Source organism: Muscardinus avellanarius (genome assembly GCF_963383645.1).
Source record: "Muscardinus avellanarius genome assembly, chromosome: 15".
Taxonomy (NCBI): domain Eukaryota; kingdom Metazoa; phylum Chordata; class Mammalia; order Rodentia; family Gliridae; genus Muscardinus; species Muscardinus avellanarius.
In genome coordinates, this window is record NC_137801.1 from 84,011,805 (window position 1) to 84,031,604 (window position 19,800).

The 19,800-nt window shown below is 41.6% G+C and overlaps 1 protein-coding gene across 1 annotated transcript in view; it reads right to left on the minus strand.

The window, feature by feature from the left end:
• IL1RL2 (interleukin 1 receptor like 2) overlaps positions 1-8,177 on the minus strand; it is a gene marked incomplete at both ends in the record, with an annotated part of 38,196 nt that extends 30,019 nt beyond the window's left edge. Inside the window, 5 exon segments of the mRNA XM_080711423.1 lie at positions 3,529-3,730; positions 6,173-6,407; positions 7,219-7,288; positions 7,784-7,858; positions 7,860-8,177. Of these exon segments, the coding sequence (XP_080567549.1) occupies positions 3,529-3,730; positions 6,173-6,407; positions 7,219-7,288; positions 7,784-7,858; positions 7,860-8,177 (900 nt within the window).
• Between the last annotated feature and the right edge of the window lie 11,623 nt (positions 8,178-19,800).

Here is a 19,800-nt window from a genome sequence, read left to right on the forward strand (position 1 = left end):
TGAGACCTTCTGCAACTTAGTGAGATATTGTTTCAAAAATAAAGAATAAAAAGTAGGGCTGGGGTGTAGCTTGTATGTAGAAGACCCTGGGTTCCATCCACCCCCAATACCACAAAAAAGTAAAAAATTAAAAATTAAAACTAAGGCTTACTTCTACTTACTTTTGAAGACCAGAATATCTTTCATATCAAAATCTGACAAAGACATAATAAGAAAAATTTTTTTCACTCATGATTCAAATGTAAAATTCCTAAACAAGACTAGCAAATAAAATTTGGCAATGTATAAAAAGTGTTATACACTATGTTGATCCCAGAAATGAAGAATTGAATCGTTGTAACATTCAAGAACTAATCCTTATAATCCAACACACTAACAAAATAAAAAGAAAACTCATATAAAAAGACAAAGAGGTGTTTTATAAAATTCAACACCAATTCATAACAAAGAAAACCAGAAAAAAAATCCTCTAATCTCATAAAAAATTTTGTTAAAATGTTAAAACAAACATCATATTTAGTGGGAAAATGTTGAAAACTTTTCTTGCAGTATAATGACATAAAAAATACCGCTATTGCTATGTTTGGAGAGGTACTAGCAAAGGAAAAAGTAATAACTTCTCCAGTGTTCTGAAGATTCTAGATAGTAAAATGAAAAAGAAACAGAAGTGAAAGTTGTAACAACAAAAGAGAAAATAATAACTATGTAGAAAATCCAAAAGAGTCTACATCTCCATCAGTAACAGAAACAAATGAGATTTTATCAAGGTTGCTAGATACAAGATCAATGTACAAAAATAAATTCTACATATCAGAAACAAGCAGAATATAAAAACAAAAAATATCACTGCAATGGTATCCAAAACAAACAACTCTAACAAAATATAAGCAAGATAGCTACACAGAAAATTATAAAAAATTTCTTGTGAGAAATTAAAGAAAATTAGGTGAATGAATATGCCATGTTTAAAATTTAGAATACTCAAAATTATGTGTATTCATATCAATCTTTACTAAATGTATTAATACTTCTCACAGTTAGAATAATATTGTTTTGGTAAAGATGGATAGACTGATTCTAAAATTGATATAAAAATGTAAAGGGCCACAAAAGATAAGAGAAGCACTAAGAAGAAGGGCGATATGGGAAATGAAATTTGACCACCTACCAAGACTGATCTACAAATTCAACAAAATTAAAATCAAGATTTTAGAAGTAATTTTTAAGAAAATTAGCAAGTCTGTTGTAAAATGACGTGTCAATCCAATGGCATTACAATAGCAAAACCAATATTTTGGAAAAAGAAAAGGCTAGAGGAATTTTGCAAAGCTTGTAAGAATTGCATAATGTCACAATAATTACAAGGATAAGTAAACAGAACAATATACTATATATAGCATGCCACGGAGAGTTCAGAGACAGACCCACACACAAATAGCAATTTGACGTAAGTCAGAGGTAGCATGTAAATCAATACAAAATGAATATGTGAACTATAAATCCAGGTAGAAAAAGATTTTAAATCCAACACTACCTAATACCATGCACTTAGAAACCAAGGGAAAAGGGAAAACAATAAAATTTTTACAAGACAACAGAAAATATCTTGTTTCCTTAAGGGTTAGGGAAAGATTCTTAAGCAAGTCACAGAAAGCTCTCATCACATAGGAAAAACTAACAAACCACATTAAAATTAGGAAGTCTGAGAACTCATGATAAGAATAAAAAGGAAAGCCACTGACTAGGACACATAAGGTAAAAAAAAAATTATTTCGGGACAAAATAGATAAATAAACAAACTTAGTACCTTCCCAATTTTAAATAAACAAGAATAAAAAAATTGGACTGTTAAAAAAATAAAAAGCTATCACAGATACCCAGTTATCCAAGGAACAACTGCATATCAGTAAGGAGAGAAAGGGCCAGCAGAGTACCCCTAGGCCAAATCCAGCTCACTGCCTGGTTTTGTAAATAAGATGTGATTGGAACGCAATCATACCCATGCACTTCAATACTAAATCCAAAGATGTGTGCTACCTAAGAGAGTGGGGTCATCAAAACAAAGCATCTGACCTATACCATTGGGCTCTTTACCGAAAAAGATTGAGATGCTCTTGAACAGGGTGGTGTGGCGGGTGTCTCTAATCTCAGCACTTGGGAGGCTGAAACAGGAAGACCACAGCAACTTAGGGAGTTGCCCGCATCAGCGACTTAATGAGGACTTCAGCAACTTAGTGACACCCTGTTTAAAAATAAATAATAAGCCAGGCGTGGTGGCGCACGCTTGTAATCCCCGCACTTGGGAGGCGGAGACAGGAGGATCGCGCAGGTTCAAAGCCAGACGCGCTGGCTTAGGAGACCCTGTTTCCAAATAAAAAGTATAAAATAGGTCTAGGAGTGTAGCCTGGAGGTAGAAGGGTTTACAGGAACCCCAGTACCATCAAAAACAAACAAACAAACAAACAAACAAACAGAGCTGGGGTGTAGCTTGGAGGTAGAATGACCAGGGTTCAATCCCCAGTGCTAAAAATGAGCAAACAAAAATTTAAGAACCCCTTAACCAGAATACCAAATGAAAAATAGACAAGATACCTTTACAAGCACCCCGCAGAAAAAAGTATAAGCACACAAGCTCCCGTACGTACATGTCCCAGTGGTTGATAAGCAAATTTAAAAGACATTAATATTGCCAGGCATGGTGGCACATGCTTGTAATCGCTGCGCTTGGGAGGCAGAGACAGGAGGATCGCGCAGGTTCAAAGCCAGCTGCTCTGGCTTAAGAGACCCTGTTTCCAAGTAAAAATGTAAAAATAGGTCTAGGAGTGTAGCCCGGAGGTAGAAGGACTTCCAAAATAAATAAATAAATAAATACATTAATATCAACATTATTATTGATCAGGAAAATGTTAACTGAAGCCAAAGTGGGATATAATTATAACAGTTACCAAAAAACTAAGAAGACTTGGGCTACAGAAATAGTTCAGTGATAGAGTGTTCCCCTAGCGTGTACAAGGTGTGGTGTTTAGTCCCCAGGACAACACACACACACACACACACACAAAAAAAAAAAAACTAATACTACAATATGTTGTCAGATATAGGAGCAAAAGTAACTCTTTTATGCTCGTGAAGGAACTGTAAATGGCCACACCAATTGGCACACCAACGTGAAATGATTCGTCACTTTCTATTAACTTTGATCACATTCTCTGCTTCGCTCTTATGCAAAATGCTCCATGAAATTCAGTACATAAGTGAATCAGAAGCTATGTATAAGAATGATCATAAAAGCCCAATTTCTAACATCCCCAAATTGGAAACAACTTTAAAGTCTTATAAGAATAATGACATACTACACAGCAATGAAAATGAATAAGGCAGGGGTACATTCAACACACAGCATGGGCAATTCTCACAGTTGTATTATTGAGTGCAGGAAGAAAGACACAAAATGCCGCATACAATATGATTCAAATACAGTTTTTAAAGAGAGGAGAAAATATATCAAGAGGAATTTTTTTTTTTTACCTTGTACCACTTTATTGAACCCAGAACACAACTCTCTGGAAACTGCAGGTGACACATCAAGCTGCCATCAGTCCCAGCAGTTAGTATCTGTTCGAGGTTGTTGGATAAGTTTGATGCAGTTCTTCTGGAAGTATCACACCAATGATTCTCAAAAGTAGTTAGGTTTAGGTTTACACATATTCTGTACCAACCATCGCTACTCCTGTAAGAAAACAGCAGACTAAACTTTATAAATGTTTACGCAATCACAAAATCCAATGGCTCTGTTACTTTTCACATCCTTTCAAGTCCTTTTTAAGGCAACATACAAACCCTCTACCTTAAATGAAACAATATGCGCCTTACCACTTCATTATAAAAGGTATTTACACAGTGGAGAAACTGGCCAACTTCTTGATCAATCTATTAAAATGAACGTAAACTCTCAAGGGGCAAATGGACATTAGGGGCCTCTGGGGAGGACACAGAGTGTTTACCTAGCATCGCAGCCCAAGACACAAGTTTGAATCTAATCATGCAGAAATATCTGGCAAACCCGGAGGGAGGCTACAATATAAAATAACTGCCCATACACCTTAAAAATGGCAGTGTCATTAAAAAAAAAAAAAAAAAAAAAAAAACAGAGATGGAGGAACTGCTCCAGATTCAGAGGTGTTAAAGAGTTATGGCACCAAATGCAACCCGGGACCTTGCACTGGATTCTCTCCTGCAAGGGAAAGAAAAGGACTTACTCAGTTCATTGATGCTTCTGCTAGTAAGGTTAGAATATAAACTACAGATTAAAGGTCTGTGCAGCTGTAATCCCAGTACTTGGGAGGCTGAGACAGGGAGGTCGCAGGTTCATTTGAGGGTGGCCTCAGCAACTGAGTGAGTCCCTCAATAATTTAGTGAGACCCTGTTTTAAAAGAAAGGAAAGAAAGAAGAAAAGGAAAGGAAAAGAAAGGAAAGGAAAGGAAAGGAAAGGAAAGGAAAGGAAAGAGGGGAGGGAAGAAGGATTAAGGGCTGGGGGTGTAGCTCAGAGATAGAATGTCCCTGATTAAATCTCTAGTACCCCCCCCAAAAAAAAGTATTGCCTGATGGTTAAAATCCCCAAATTTAATGACTGCGTGGAGATTACATAAGATACTACTCTTGTTGACAGGAAATGCGCAGGGGGTCTATGTCTTTAACTGAAATGGCTTAGAACAATCAATATCAACACCATCCGCTACACAAATGTGTATGATACATGTGTATGTAATATAAGTATGTATGGATGGAGAAAGAAAATTTTAAGGAACTATGGAAAATGTACTTAAAAATGGAAATCTAGATGAAGGGTGGGCAGGAATTCTCTGTATTGTTTTTCGAATTTCATGTAACTTTAAAAGTATTTCAAATAAAAATAAAAAATTTACAGTTTTCTAAATAAATGTCCTCTCTAGATGTTAAAGATCTGAGAGAATGTCTATTCATCATCTTCTATGATAGATAGTATCTTTGTCTTTTTTCTATGAAAGACAAGATTTTTTCTCATTTCAGAGCTTGCAGACTTACATATTTTAAATCTGACTCTGACATCCAAATGAACTTATGAGATGTATAATCTCCAACTCCAGTTAATGATTCATGGCCAGGACCAAAATAGCAGACACAGATTCAGGCGCCCTCTGCAGCCGACCTGCTCATGACCAAGGCTGGGGGAGGGGCAAGCAGGCAGGTACCACCCTTTCCACGGTGCACCACACAGCAAGTCATTTTACAAACTGACTCCGTCTGGCATATGGACCTGAGAAACCTGGCATGACTTAGAGGGCCACAAGCAATCCCAAGGCACAGAGAGAGGTCCGTGAATTCCGAAAAACCAACACAAGAAAGGGAGAATGAAGTACCTACTTCACACAGGAGCTGGGCTGATTTATGCTTCACCTCTGTCAGGCCAGTGTGATTTCCATTTCACGATAAGAAAGCCAAGGTTCAGAAGGATCTAATAATTTGTTAAGGTCATGCAAGTCAGGATGAGAGAATCACAAAATCCTAACTCTCTGGCCAAATTTGGCCCCCGGATGGCTTTTATACAAATTGAAAAGTTACGTACACACATACCACTTCAATGGTGGGGCGTAGGATTTCCAGTTGAACTTAGATTCCTTCCAGGCAAGTTGTCTCTCACGGACTTTATTTCTAATACTCAAAAATGAATGACTCAAAAGGCCCATAAAGTCTGTGCCACTCATTAATCACTCGTAAGGGGTCTGCTACACACTGAACGCTCACTGGCTTCTAAACCCCTGCTTTAACTAGATTCTTCATGACAGGAGCTCACAAAGGAAGCTTATTCGTATCTGGGTATGTATGCTGAGAGAGATGGCAGCAATAATAATATGTACAAACACACTTTGTAAGCTGGTTCTGCCTCAAGCATCCTTACAATGGGAAAAGATGCATTTTCTGTTCCACAAATGGTTTAAGAATCTGTTATTTTTGTGATGTGTTCATTGAAAAACTGTCATAAGACAGCAACTATAAAACTATATAGTATTGCCTCGTTGCAGTTTCTGTGCTTACCAAGAACTTTTTTTTATAAAATTAGAAAGATAGATAATAGATAAATAGATGACAGATAAATAGATGAGAATTAGTTCTGCTTTAAATGAGAACTTACTTTATAACACATTGGTAGAGCCCCGAGTCTCCTCGTGACAATGGAAGAAAGACAATCCAGGTCTGATCCTGGTGAACTCTAGAATGTAGATGCTCGGAAACTGGGATTTTGCCGGAAGCTTTATACCATGTTACATTTGTTTCCCTGGATGCCAGCAGAGGATCTTTACATTTAAAAGCAAAAGGCTGACCCACCGCAGCGGCCTCAATTCGCACATTAGTGTAGTTGCATCCATCTGGGGGGAAAAGGAGAGAAATCAAAGAATAATTGACCCTTAGAGAAAACATTAGTCTCGCTGATTATTAGTTTTAGCAAACCATGCTTCAATTTTCCAGCCAATTTGAAATTTTACCTGGAAGTGTCTCAAAAATAAGTCTACTGATTTGAAAGCCTAATTCCCTTGTATCCACAAGATAGCGCTTTCCCAGTTCCTTCTTTGCCAACCGCCTCCCCTTTTTGGAGTGATTTTCTTCTTTTCTTTCTTCTTTTTTTTATATACTTTTATTGGTTGCGATTATGCATCATAGTGAGACCCAACTCATCTGGTTTGTTTTTGCTCTGCTACCCAACAAAAAGCATCTCATCCCACAAGAGATTGTTTTAAAAAAAAATCAGCTGCTCGCTTTTTAAAAGTCAATTTCTACAAAGCCACTTAGTTTTTCTTTAAGAATTTGGTTCTGCTGCGGGTTTCTTTGTATTTACCCTGGATCATAAAATACCTATCATATAAAACAGCACAATAGCAGCGGAGGACTTAGGTCTTGACTCATATTGGCATATTGGCTCAGCTCCCTCCACCCCCAGAGTCACCCGGAAGTCCCAAGGTGACATTTAGGGCATCCGAGAACTAGGGACTGAAACTTGGCGTTTCCCCCTCCTCGGAATCCTGCCCGGGCCATCTGGGAAAGTGCAACGGGCCGGCTGGGTTCTCACGCGACCCCCGCCTGCCCGGCCCGGGCGGGTCCGCACCGCAGCTCGGGATGCGCCTCCAGAAGGGCGGCCGTGGGCGACCTCAGACCCAAGAACACCGGGACCACCGGACCTACCTGCTCGGACAAAGAGCGGGAGGGCGATGGACATTCCGCAGAGCAGCCAGCACGGCACCCCCATTTTGGGCTAAAAAGAAAAAAAGAAGAGGGTGGACGGGGGAGCAGCTCTGGGGGACCGGGGCGCGCCGAGATCCCACCCAGGCCACTGACAGCACCTTCTTCCAGGGGAGCGCTCCATCTTGGATCCCCAGAGCGGCCCTTCCCTTAAGCCCCTTCCAACACTCATTGCCGGATTTGGAGAATCCCGACCCTGGATTTTGGAGGTCCAGAACGCTGATGGACCCAGGGCGCCAGTGGGAGCGCGGGAGGCAGCGGCGGGATCAGGCGCATCCCCTGAGGCCACCTGGCGCATCCCCTGAGGCCACCTGGCACATCCCCTGAGGCCACCTGGCGCATCCTCTGAGGCCACCTGGCGGCCGGGCAGCGTCCGCGTCCGCGCCGGTGCCAGCCCAGGTCTGTCCCTTCAAACCGAAACCCCAAACACCTGGGAGAAGCTGGCTCGATCCTACCTGCAAGGGCCGGCAGGAAGGGAAGGAGGGAGAGAGCCCGAGCGCCTCCGGACCTGGGGGAAACGAAGGCTCGGACTCGGCACCTGGCCCAGACACGTAGCCCGCACCCCCAAGGTCGCCCAGCCGGTCCGGCAGCCGCCCTGGAGTCCTGATCTCTGGCCTCCCGGTCCCACGCACAATTTTCTTTTCTTTTTTTGCCACCTCTCCCTCCAAGCCTTGGCTACCCGCCCCACTTGCACCCGGCTCAGGTGTGAGCTCCAGGCCCGTCCATCTGCCTGCGGGGTCGGAGCCGGCAGGATGTCCCGGAGAGTGAGACCCTGGCAGGGATCCGAACCCGGTCAGGACATTCCCCCGCAGGTTCCGCAGTCTCCCTCGTGGGCGGGGCAGGCCTACCTTCCCGGGTGGAGCAAAGGAAGGAATGGGAAGTGGGTTAAAAATCGTCTGCATGATTTCCTGGCATCTAGTAAGTTCTTCCTCTCTAGGAAAGGCTTCTTTAATTCCAAATTGTCCCTGTAGATGAATTATTCATTGTTTTCCAAATCCCATTCGAGCGGGTACTGCACGCCCTGCCTGGCCCTCTATGAAACGCCCCAAAGACCTTCTAAGGAATCTTGTTATCCTTCCTGATTCATCAGTTAAGTTGTGTAAAGCAGCCATCCCTGAGGGGAGCCTGGGTACCCTGAGCCCAGGATTCCCCGCCCCAAACGCAATGGAAATATCGAGGGAGACCTGTTCCCCCAACATCAAGAGGCACCCCAGAGATAGCCCAATGGGTAATGTCATTTAGCAGACTCTTAGCCAAGCGGTCCCTGGTGGTCTTTCTGGGGTTATAGACAAAAGAATAAAAGCAACCACAACAACAGAGAGAACAGGGTCATTGTCTTAACAGCCAGGCTTCCTGTGATGGGCCAGCGGTTTACAAATTTCTACACTCTTGGAAAGTATTGAGGAGCCGCGTGTGGTGGTGTACACTTGTGATCCAAAAAGGATGGTGGTTCTTGAGCAGCCTCAGCTACTTAGTGAGGCCTTCTGCGACTTAGTGAGACCCTATTTCAAGATAAAGAGTAAGCACCAGGGCTGGGGGTGTAGCTCAGAGGTAGAATGAGCCTGGGTTCCATCCCAGTACCAAAAGAAAAAAATTAAGTATTGAGGATTCTCAAGTACCTTTGTTGATGTGGGTTGTGCCTGTTGATATTACTATACTAGGTAGGAGTCAAAAGGAATTTTTAACACTTAACTTTCTAATTTATTCTAAGTAATAATAATCCTGCTATGTTGACATAAATATCATACATCTTATGAAAAATATGACTATATTTATAGAAACAGACGTATTGGGAAGTGTGGCGCTGCTCTACGGATTTAAAAATCTCTTCAATGTCTGGCTTAATACAGTATAGAGTGTTTATTTCTTTCTCTCTCTCTCTCTCTTTTTTTTGGGCACTGGGGATTGAACCTACAGGCGTTCTACCTCCAAGCTACACCTCCAGCCAGATTATTTTATTTTTATTTTTTATTTTTTTATTTGGAAACAGGGTCTTCCTAGATTTCTGAGAGCCTTGCTACATTGCTAAGACTAGCTTTGAACCTGCAATCCTCCTGTCTCAGCCTCCCAAATAATGGGATGACAAGCGTCCGCCAAGACGCCCGGCTTTAGAGTGAATTCTCCGATGTGCTTCTGTATTCAATCCCTTATGATATAATATATCATTTTAGGGGAGGGAAAGAAAGGCGCATGGAAATAAAAATAGAACAAATTGTGCTTTGCACACAAATCAGTGAATCTCTCCTCAAAAACATTATGTCATGTTAAGTTAGAACAGCAGAACTAAAAAGAGGAAGGAGATATAAAAACATAGGAGGAACAAAGAAATACAATCTAATCTGAGGCTCTGTGTGCCTTTCCAGGCCTGTCTTTTCCCCAAGCCAGTCTTTCTTTCAAGCCTACCACTCTCAAACTTCTGAAAAAATCTATAAATCTTAAAATTATCCATAAATTCATTTACTTATGACAGTTGTTTTGGGCACTGTTAACTACCTCACCAATAAATAGATTAATGCCAGGTGTGATGGTACACACCTATAATCCCAGTATTTGGGAGGCTGAGGCAGGAGAATCATAGGTTCGAGGCCAGCCTCAGCAATTTAGCAAGATCCTCAGTAAATTAGAGAGACCCTGTTTAAAAAAAAAAAAGCCGGGCATGGTGGCATTTGTGACCCCAGGGCTTGGGAGGCTGAGACAGGAAGATTGCATGGGTTCGAAGTCAGCCTCAGCTACTTAGTGAGGCTCTCAACAACTTAGCGAGACCCTGTTTCCAAATAAAGTATAAAATAGGTCTGGGAGTATAGTCCGGGAGGTAGAAAAGCCCCTGGGTTCCACCTCCAGAAACACACATAAGTAAATAAATAAATAAATAAATAAATAAATAAATAAATAAATAAATATTTAAAAGGCTGGAGGTGTAGCTCAGAGGTAGCATGCCCCTGGGTTCCATCGCCAGTACCACAAAAAAAAAAAAAAAAAAAAAAAACTCAGTAGGGCTGGGAGTGTAGTTCAGAAGTTAGAATGTTCCTGGGTCCAATCCTTAGTACCACAAAAAATTAACTAATTAATTTTAAAAGGGAGATATAATATTATAAGACACTTATAAGTCAGAGAACTTTCCAGCACTAAACATTGGAGACCATGTCGGTCTAAGGATCCTGAGAATGACAAGACCCCTATAAGCCCTCTTGTCTGATACCATCTCTACAGACTTTCTCATACCTCCTCATCACAAAGTGTCCTTTAAAAGAGAGCCAGGAACCATAAAATCCTTTCTTGGGATGGCCCACACTCTTCCTTGAATGTGGGCTCCTCACTTCCCTAAATAAATCTCTGTGCCTCTACTAACGTATGCTAAGATTCTTCTCCATCATGTTCGTCAAGGGCTCTGCTGGTCCTGAGCCAGGCTCCTCCCTACTCCAGAAATTCTCAGGACCTTCTTCTTCCATGACAGTGCCATCTCTGAGGAAAGCCATCATACCCTAGTGATATTAAACAAAGATATTACTATTAAAAATGTGATTCACATAAATAACTATTGCTACCAGCAGTGTGGATTTTTTTTTTTTTTTCTGAAACAGGATCTCAAAGAGTTGCAAAGGGCCTTGTTAAGTACCTAAGGCTGTCCGCAAACTGGTGATCCCCCGGTCTCTGCCTCCCAAATATATTTTTTTTAGTCTTTCTTATTTATGCTGTCTTTTTCATTTGCACCTTAGGAATATGTGCATTTGTGTTCTATCTGGTTTCTTTCGTTTGCGGACTCTGGCACGCAAGCCAAGTCCAATCGGAATAGTTGGCCCAAAGCTCATGACGTTGAGATAGATTCTCCCAGTCCCCTACAGCGCCTGGTTCTTATTGGACTTTTTTTCCCTTTTTGGGGGGTGCATTGTAGTCAGACCTCTTAATGGGGTACAAAGTGGCAGAGGCATACACACACATATCACTCATCCTTCTAGAGATGGTCTTTATGCCAAATCTAATTTCTGATACATAGAAAACGAATTCCGTGGCTCCAAAGACAGCTGACTCAGGGATTGTAAACTTTGCAACTGAAGACAGCATTGTGGTGAGTGAAGTAAGAAAGATGGAGAAACATGTCCCCTCTCATAAGTGGAAGTTAAAAAGAAGAAAAGTTGACCCGAATGTAGAATAATGACTATTAATTTTGTGGGAGAGGGCTGGATAAAGAGAGGATGAATTTTCTCAGTACAAGTTTGAGCCTGTCGCTTCTCAGACAAATTTTTTTTTTCCAAGCTGATCACTTCCCAAATTTCTGAGACGTCTAGAATCCCATTTCATCTAGAAAGGAAAGTTTCCCTGTGCACTATAAATTAGCCCATATGACATACTAAGAGATTCTCTCCTGACTGTGTGTTTCTTGTTTTCCCAAATAAATCTCTTTATGCATCTCTCTCTCTCTCTGAAACCTATTGAAATAGTTTTCTGCGATCTATGTTAAGAATCCCTATCTGAGGTCTCCCTGAGGGAACTTCCTGGCTCCCCTCCAGTGCATCTTCAACTATATTAGCAAATTCCTATTTTTCCCCCAGCGGTATTCTTTAAAGGAGGAGACTTGCATTGCTTCATATTTTTGCTAATATTTGGCAATGTGAGAATTTTAACTATAGCAAGTTTTGTCTATCTGGTGGTATAAACGCTGTCTTGTGATTTTTCTTCTTCCCTAATTACTTGTGAAGTAGAACGTCCCTGCCTATGTTGTCGGCCATTCATTTATCCCTCTTATGAAATTCCTTCTCCTGTATGTCTTCCTCTTTCCAGTTGGCTGTTTGCCTTCCTCTCATGGATTTAGAGGGAACGTATCAAATATCAAAGTCTACCTCTGATAGGCAGAGTTGAGCCTTAGGTCTCCTCCCTGTCAGAGTGGTCAGATCCCAGCAGCATCCTTATTCCCACTTTGATCATCACAGCATCTCTGTACAATGATGCCTGATAAGCACCTTTCTTTATCATGCTCCTCCCACCAACTAATTCCTTCTTGTCTCATTCTTTCCCACATACAGACATTTTTTTTTTTGCATTGATAGTATTTTTAGCCCATTGTTTAAACCATTTTTCACCAGCCACAGGTCATTGAAATTTTCTGTTGGTTTATGTTTATATGATATAAAAACTGTAAAAAGGCCGGGCGTGGTGGTGCATGCTTGTAATCCCCATGCTTGGGAGGCGGAGACAGGAGGATTGCGCAGGTTCGAAGCCAGCCACGCTGGCTTAAGAGACCCTGTTTCCAAATTTTTTAAAAAGTATAAAAATAGGTCTGGGAGTGTAGCCTGGAGGTAGAAGGGTTTCCAGGAACCCCAGTACCACCAAAAATAAAAAATAAAAATAAAAAAACTGTAAAAAGTCACTCCTTCTCTGAGCTGTAAAAAAACAACCAATCCATGTGCAGTGGAAGCATTGAGACATTCTGATTGGTTGAATTTTACCTTCCATCTCTTTGATGATCAAACCAGGATGTGATATATATTCAGAACAGTACTTTTCATTAAATATTTTAATATAAAATATCTATAATGTAAAATTAACAAACGATATTGCCTGGAAGCAAAATAGTGTATACTTTGCCTAATGCATGGTATCTTTCATTTGCTTTAAATATCTGAACCTTCTCATCGCATATAATATGCAGGTGCCGTTTCCCATTGAGGACATAGCAGAAATATAGGTTTACATGCATTCACCCTTGTTTCAGAATTCAACATCAAGCTGGGGTGGGAGTCTGGGGCTCAGCCAAAGCCCTATGGCCTCACCCAGCCTCTCTGGGAGGTGTGGGGAAATACAACGTCAATATCATTGGGATGAAAGGAACTTTGGGAGAGGGGAGCAGTGGAGAGGCCAGAGGGCAGCCCTGAAAGCACTGGGTTTGCTGTGGGGTTGCACTGAGTTTGTTTCCCACACCTAGCCTCTTCCTCTTGCTCATTAATTAATTCATTTGCCTACTCCTCCAATTTTAATATAATTGCCATCAGGTTGGAGAGGTTGTGCTGAGCGCCAGAAACCCAGCTGCAGAGAGGCAGACCCTCTCAGGACTTATCACTGGCCTGTTATCTAGCAAATAAGAAAATCTAGAAAGATGACTTTGGGCTGATGAGAACCATGTCAGATATCAAACACGATGAAGTGACAGAGAGGGTGTTGAGGAAGCCCTCGTGGTGAAATCTGTGGTGTCTCTGAGACTGGAGTGATGGCAAGGGGCTCCGAGAAGATGTGCAGGAAGGAGCTCTCCAACAGAAGGAGTGGCCCAGACAACAGAACTGAATCCAGTGTCAATGAAGTCACAGAGGTAGGAAGGAGCTAAATCGCACAGGGGCTGGTTAGCAAGAATAAAAAGGTTGAGTTTTAGTCTAGGTAAAATTAAAAACTATTAGGATATTTAAAACAGGAAAAGTATAATCTCTTGTACATTTAAATTGTTATTGTTATCACAACAGCCCACCAAAATGCCAAATATTAGAAAGACCGATACTACCAAGTGTTGGTAAAGATGTGGAGCAACTGGAGTGCTAGTACTTCTGATGGGAGCACAAACTGATACAGCCTCTTAGGAAAACCATCTGGGGGTAACTACAAAACCTAACCCACTTTTGGGGCCACCCCAAATAGAAACATAGGTACATGCAGATGGTTACCAAAAGAGATAGTTGCTAGAATATCCTTAGCAGCAGTATTCACAATAGTCAAAAGGTAGAAATTACCCACATGCCCATCAATAATAGAGTGGATAAAACAATGCAGTAGAGTCACTCAATGGAATACTATACAGCCACAAGAAAAGGCCATGTCCAAATATAGGCAACAACATGAATGAATCTCACAAATAACCCAGCCAAAGAAAATGTATAAAAAAGGATATCTTATCATCTCATTCTATTAATATAATATTCAAAAACAGGCAAAATTAATCTGCACTACTGAAAGTCAGGATGGTAAGTTCTCTGGGGCCGGAGCAGTGAGTGGGTGGCTGGGAAGGATGGTCTGAGAGGATGCTGCCATCCTCTTTCCTTCCTGATCTGGCTGGGCTCACTCATAATGCATGCTCTTTTCTAAGTGTATGTCATACTTCAGTGAGGTGGAAGAAAACTCAGTCTGGATGTTGTGTGAAGAATTAGTGATGGGTGGAGGCAGCAAAGGAGAAATAGGGCCCAGTTAGGAAGCCCCTGGGTGGACCGTCACCCATGTGGCTGGGGCTTTCCAAGGACGGCAGACATTTGCATGTGGAGAGGATCGGCCCATTTATAATGCAGTCAGCCCCAGGGCAACGGCTGTGCCAATGTCCCAGTGGCCTTCCTCTCTCATCTCTTACTGACCTCTCACTCACTCATAAGAGGGCCCAGCCGACTCGTTTCTTTCTCTCCGACATTCTCTTAGCCAATAGCCCTTCAAAAGCTACCCTATACTTGCTCCAAAGGAGAAAGCCAAACTATTTCAGCCAGAGGTTTAAGACCCTTGGTCATATGACTCTGTTTCTAGACCATTTTTCTCTTCACCCTCTTCTGGATGTAAGATTTTTCTGATTCCCTAATTTTTTTCAGTATAAAGCTAGGCATATGATTAGCACTTTCAAATGGATCTAAAAGTAAACTCAGAGCAAAGGTGTTCCCCCTGTAGTCTGGAGTTTGCAGGAAGGATATGGGGTCCATTTTTAGGAAGCATGAGGATTCAGAAGCAAAGAAGCAATGATATTCGAGGAAATCATCTAACAATGACACGTGTTCAAAGGACGGGCTGCTGTCCACAGCCTTGGAAAGCAAGGAGCTGAGACAGACACACGAATAAGGTGGCTGAAGAGAGAAAACAGGAGTAGCCGGGTCAGAATTAACCACAGGAGCAAAAGCAGAAGTGGGTTCCCCGTGAGCTGTAAAGTACTCAATACCTACTACTGCTAACTAACTACCAAGGAAGTCTCGGGCTGGGCTTTGTGGTTCCCATCTGTAATCTCAGCTATCTGATTCTTAAATTTTTATATTGCGGCATCTGCCTGTATTTATATATTCTTATTGGTGCGTTGTAATCATACATCTTGATACGGTTCAGGGCGACAGAGGCACGCACGCACACAGTGCTCCCTGAGCCCTCCCCCGGTTCCCACCCCACTTCCTCTCCCTCCCCACCTTCCTGTGCTCTGAGCAGTCATTGACGTTGATAAGTTTGTGTATGTCCATCGTGTTCGTTGAGGTGTTTTCTTCTTCAAGTCCTCCTCCTCCTCCCATTTCCCTCAGTTAGGTTCCCTTCATTACTCCGCTAAAGTTTCTCCTCCTTTGCCCCTCCTGTCTCCCAATTTCTCCCTAGCTTCCACATATGAGAGAAAACATCCGACCTTTCACATGTTGTGACTGACTAATCTCACATGCTCCAGTTCCCTCCAGTTCCATGCAAATGACACAATTTTGTTCTTGATGGCTGAGTAGAATTCCACTGTATGTACCATAATTTTGTGATCCATTCATTTGTTGATGGACACCTCAGCTGGTGCCATGGAGTCATAAACATAGATATGCATGCATTGCTATGGTATCCTGGTATCAATTCTTTTGGGTAGATACCAAAGAGTAATACAGCTGAGTCCTTCCACCAAAAATGTATCAGAGTGCCCACTTCCCCACACTCTCGCCAGCATTTGTTGTTTTTGTGCTTTTAATGATTGCCATTCTAATTGGGGTTAGGTAAAACCTATTGAGGATTTATTGAAATGTAACTCAGAAGTCTGTTAAGTAATCTGACTTTATTTATCCCAGTAGATGTTTTTTTCACACTTGGGGCTGTGGGCTGAGCAGGCTTCAGACCTCTGTATTGTATATCTCCTTATTTTTAGGATCACTTAGTGTCCTCTGCCAGAGCTTGTTTCTAATTGCATTCTATCCACTCTATTGGCAGAGTCTAACAGAACTTGAGACGATCAAGTTTGCTCATAGAATAGCTCCTAACAAAGCCAGCTCTTTTCTGAAGAACTGCTCTACGCTGGACATGTGCCTCTTAAAATACATTGAATCTTTTCAACTCTAATGCAATTCAATGAATTAGGTGGTTCACTCATTTTATAGGCAAGGAAAACAGAGCTCAAGTTATTTGTGTAAGGTTTCCTTAGTTGAGTAGCATTGCTCATGACTCTGAGAGTCTAGGCTGGCGCACCTGTCCCCTTCCTCTTTCCCCATGTGCTAACAGAGCCACCTGACTATTGGAAGTTCTGGGAGGTGAGCAGCAGGAGGCCCTGGACAGGTGGGAAGGCTCTCTGAACACTCTCCGATCTTGTGAGTTTACAAGCTTTAGCACACAGATTCTGGACACCTTACTTGCCAATTATGTCCCAACTCTTGAGTCAAAGGAAAAAAAATACATGGAGACCTTTTGTAAAATGTCCAAGTCTACAAAAATGTGGCCCTTTTCATTTTGGGAGGCACACTTGAAAGTTTAATCAAACTCACATTTTAATCCATTTTTGAAGAAAGAAAACAGAAAATGTACAGATGAGACTACACAACAAAGTCCGGGCTCATTGTTTGGCCAGTGCCCTCTGAATTCCATTCCCCTTCTCCCTGCCCCCAGAACCTCCCCCCCCAAGAACTCTCTACAGGAGATATCTTCATCCTACACCACGCCTGGCTATGTGCAGGCAGCAGGCAGAGAGTCAGAGAGTTCCAGTAATACGTAATACAAGGTTTCACAATTTAATTGAAAAACAGGTACAGTCTACTGATTTGTAATCATGAATTTATTGTTTTAAGATATAAAAAAATATTTGGAATCTACTGCAGAATTATACAAACAAGTTATTAAAAAACACCCTTCATCATTAACCAGTAAAAACATAATTTATCAGAATGTCATTAAAAATGGCTCAATACCTTTTCTTTTATAACAAAATTAAAAAGAAAGGCGGGAGAGGGGAAATATGAATTCTGCTAAACCAGTTTTAACTAGTGGTAATTAAGGGCTTCGTTACATTTGCACGCTCTTCTTCAACACTTTGGCTGCTTTTATAAAATAACATTGAAGAATGCGGTAAAAGCGAATGAATAAGAAAATCATAAAAGGAAGAGATTAAAAGAGGTTCTTTTGGAGTGGGGCAACGAGTCAGAGGCAGTTCACGGGGACCAGGAATGTAGCTTCAAGGCCTGGAAACCTCCCCTGGGATCTGGGAGGTACCACTGTACTTTCCTGTTTGAGACCTTTCTCTGTTCAGACTTGATTCCTTGATTCCCTCTCTACATTCCAGGTGCCCTGTTACTTTTGATTCTCAGTTGGCCCCATCCCCTGCCTTTCACTTTCTTGCGAATTTTCTTCCTTATTCTAAGTTTCAGAATCAGGTTGCTTTCTAGTACGTTTTCTAGATGACAGATGAAAAACTACCAGCGAAATTAAGCCTTTAAAGAATCTAACAGACCTCTGTGGTCATAATGTCCCTCAATGCCTACTAGACCTTCTGGCCATAGTCTGTGTGCTGTCAAATGAAAACAACACACCCCCCCCCTTTTTTTTTAAAGAGCAGCTTCAAAACAGCACTGCTGTTCCATGTTGATAGGTCAGACCCAGGAAGAAGGAGGCGGAAGCAGTTGAAATATTAAACTCTCTGGTTTTTGGCTAGCTTGGACTACTTAAGGGGAAAAATATATCCTGCTTGTGTTTACCCATAACATTTGATATTAAAAAATATAAGAAACAGAAGGCCTGCCCACATTCAGACAACTTTTAAACCCATATCTGTGTCCTCCAATGAGTAGCACAAGAATTGGCTTTGTGCTTGATTTTCCAGAGTGGCTCTAATTATCCTGAAAACTGTCACCAAATTTTGAAGCAAATTCTTTCCTAAGCTCCCCCAAAACCAATTTATGTTTATTTTTAGTCAACTAAGAAACATTTACTTTTGAGGAAAAAATATATGAATGTAAAAACATTTTGTATAAAATCTAAACATCATTTTTATAAATTTCAACACTGAAAATTTTTGAATTTGTTTCTTAGATAAAAAACATTCCTGGACTCATTTAATTCCTATAAAACCATCATGTCTTCTCATATAAGTGTCAAGGTGGGGGAAAGGGTCTATTATTGACTTGAAAATAGAGGCTCAAGTTTCAGAATTAAGAAAGAAATTTTAAAAACAGGTCACTTTCTCTCTACATAAAATTAGAATAATTGTAAAAATTAAATATGATTCTACAAGAAAAAAATTTTTTTGGAGATGGAACCCAGGGACATTCTACCTCTGAGATACACCCTCAGCCCCATTTTTTATTATTTATTTTGAAACTGGGTCTCACTGATTTGCAAAGGACCTCACTAAGTAGCTGAGGCTGTCTGCAAACAACGATCCTCCAGTCTCAGTCTCCCGAATGCTGGGATTACAAGCATGTGCCACCACGCCTGGCTCTACAAGAACATCTTAAACAATAAAACACTACACAAATCAATGTTAAATGTGCAAATTGCTTGTGGAAGGCAGCCACAGGGGAGAGACAGTCATGGTGTCTCCCTCAGAGAGCACAGATCCCAGCTAGAGAGGGACCACCTTCTAAGGTGATGAGCAAGGAGCCGCACTGGTGGGCTGGCAAGGGGCTTTAGAGTGGTAGAATCTTAGGGAAAAGCTCCCGGGGGTGCAGCATTGGAGTAAACTGATTTCAGTGAAACTCCTTGTCAGCTGGAGAAAAAAATGCAAGAAGGAATTCTAGTCGGAGAAGGAGAGGTCCATGAGTGAATTAAGACACAGAAGAATAAAGAAGATGGAGATATGTCATTCCAGAGAAGCAAACATTAATGGGTAGAAGGGACAGATCCATCCTGGCTAGGGTTGCTTTTAAAAATATTTCTATTTTGTAGAAAGCAAAGGTGCTCTTGCAACCTTGAGATCCTGGAGAATCATCTTTTCCTTTGAATGACTTTTTAAGACCTATCAAATAAAACTTGGTCTTTGGAAACTGACTGCTGGCTGGGGATGAGCATGGAAAATGCCAGCCGATAGAAAGTTCTCCAAGGATACGTGTACCTTACTCTTTGAGGAGTTGGCCACACTCTACCTGCAGTGCTGCCCAAGAGGGCCACTCCAGGCCCAGTGACCCTGCAGTATTTTCAGAGATGGCCACAGCCCTGCCCCGCCATCAGGCTTGAGACAACTTAATAAACTGTCTATAGATGATGGTGACTATTTTCTTCTTCCTTCCTTCCTTCTTTCCTTCCTTCCTTTCTTCCTTCTTTCTCTAAAGAAAAAGCTGCTTCTTCTTTTTCTTCTTCCTCTTCCTCTTCCTCCTCCTCCTCATCTTCTAGTTCCTGACTCCATGTCTTTTCCCAGCAGTTCAGTTAGAGAGGCCATCTGTGTCCTTTGTAAAGACCTTTCCAAGCCCTCTGCTATTGTTACCATGTCCTGCTCCCTTAACAATGTTATTCCAGGTGATATCAGGGGCAAGGGACGATCCAGGTACTTTTAACTGCTGTACAAGTCAGCAGGAGGCTCAGCCCAGCCTGCCACGCTACAGAGAGAGGCACCAAAAACACTCTTGGCCAAGCTTCTCTGAG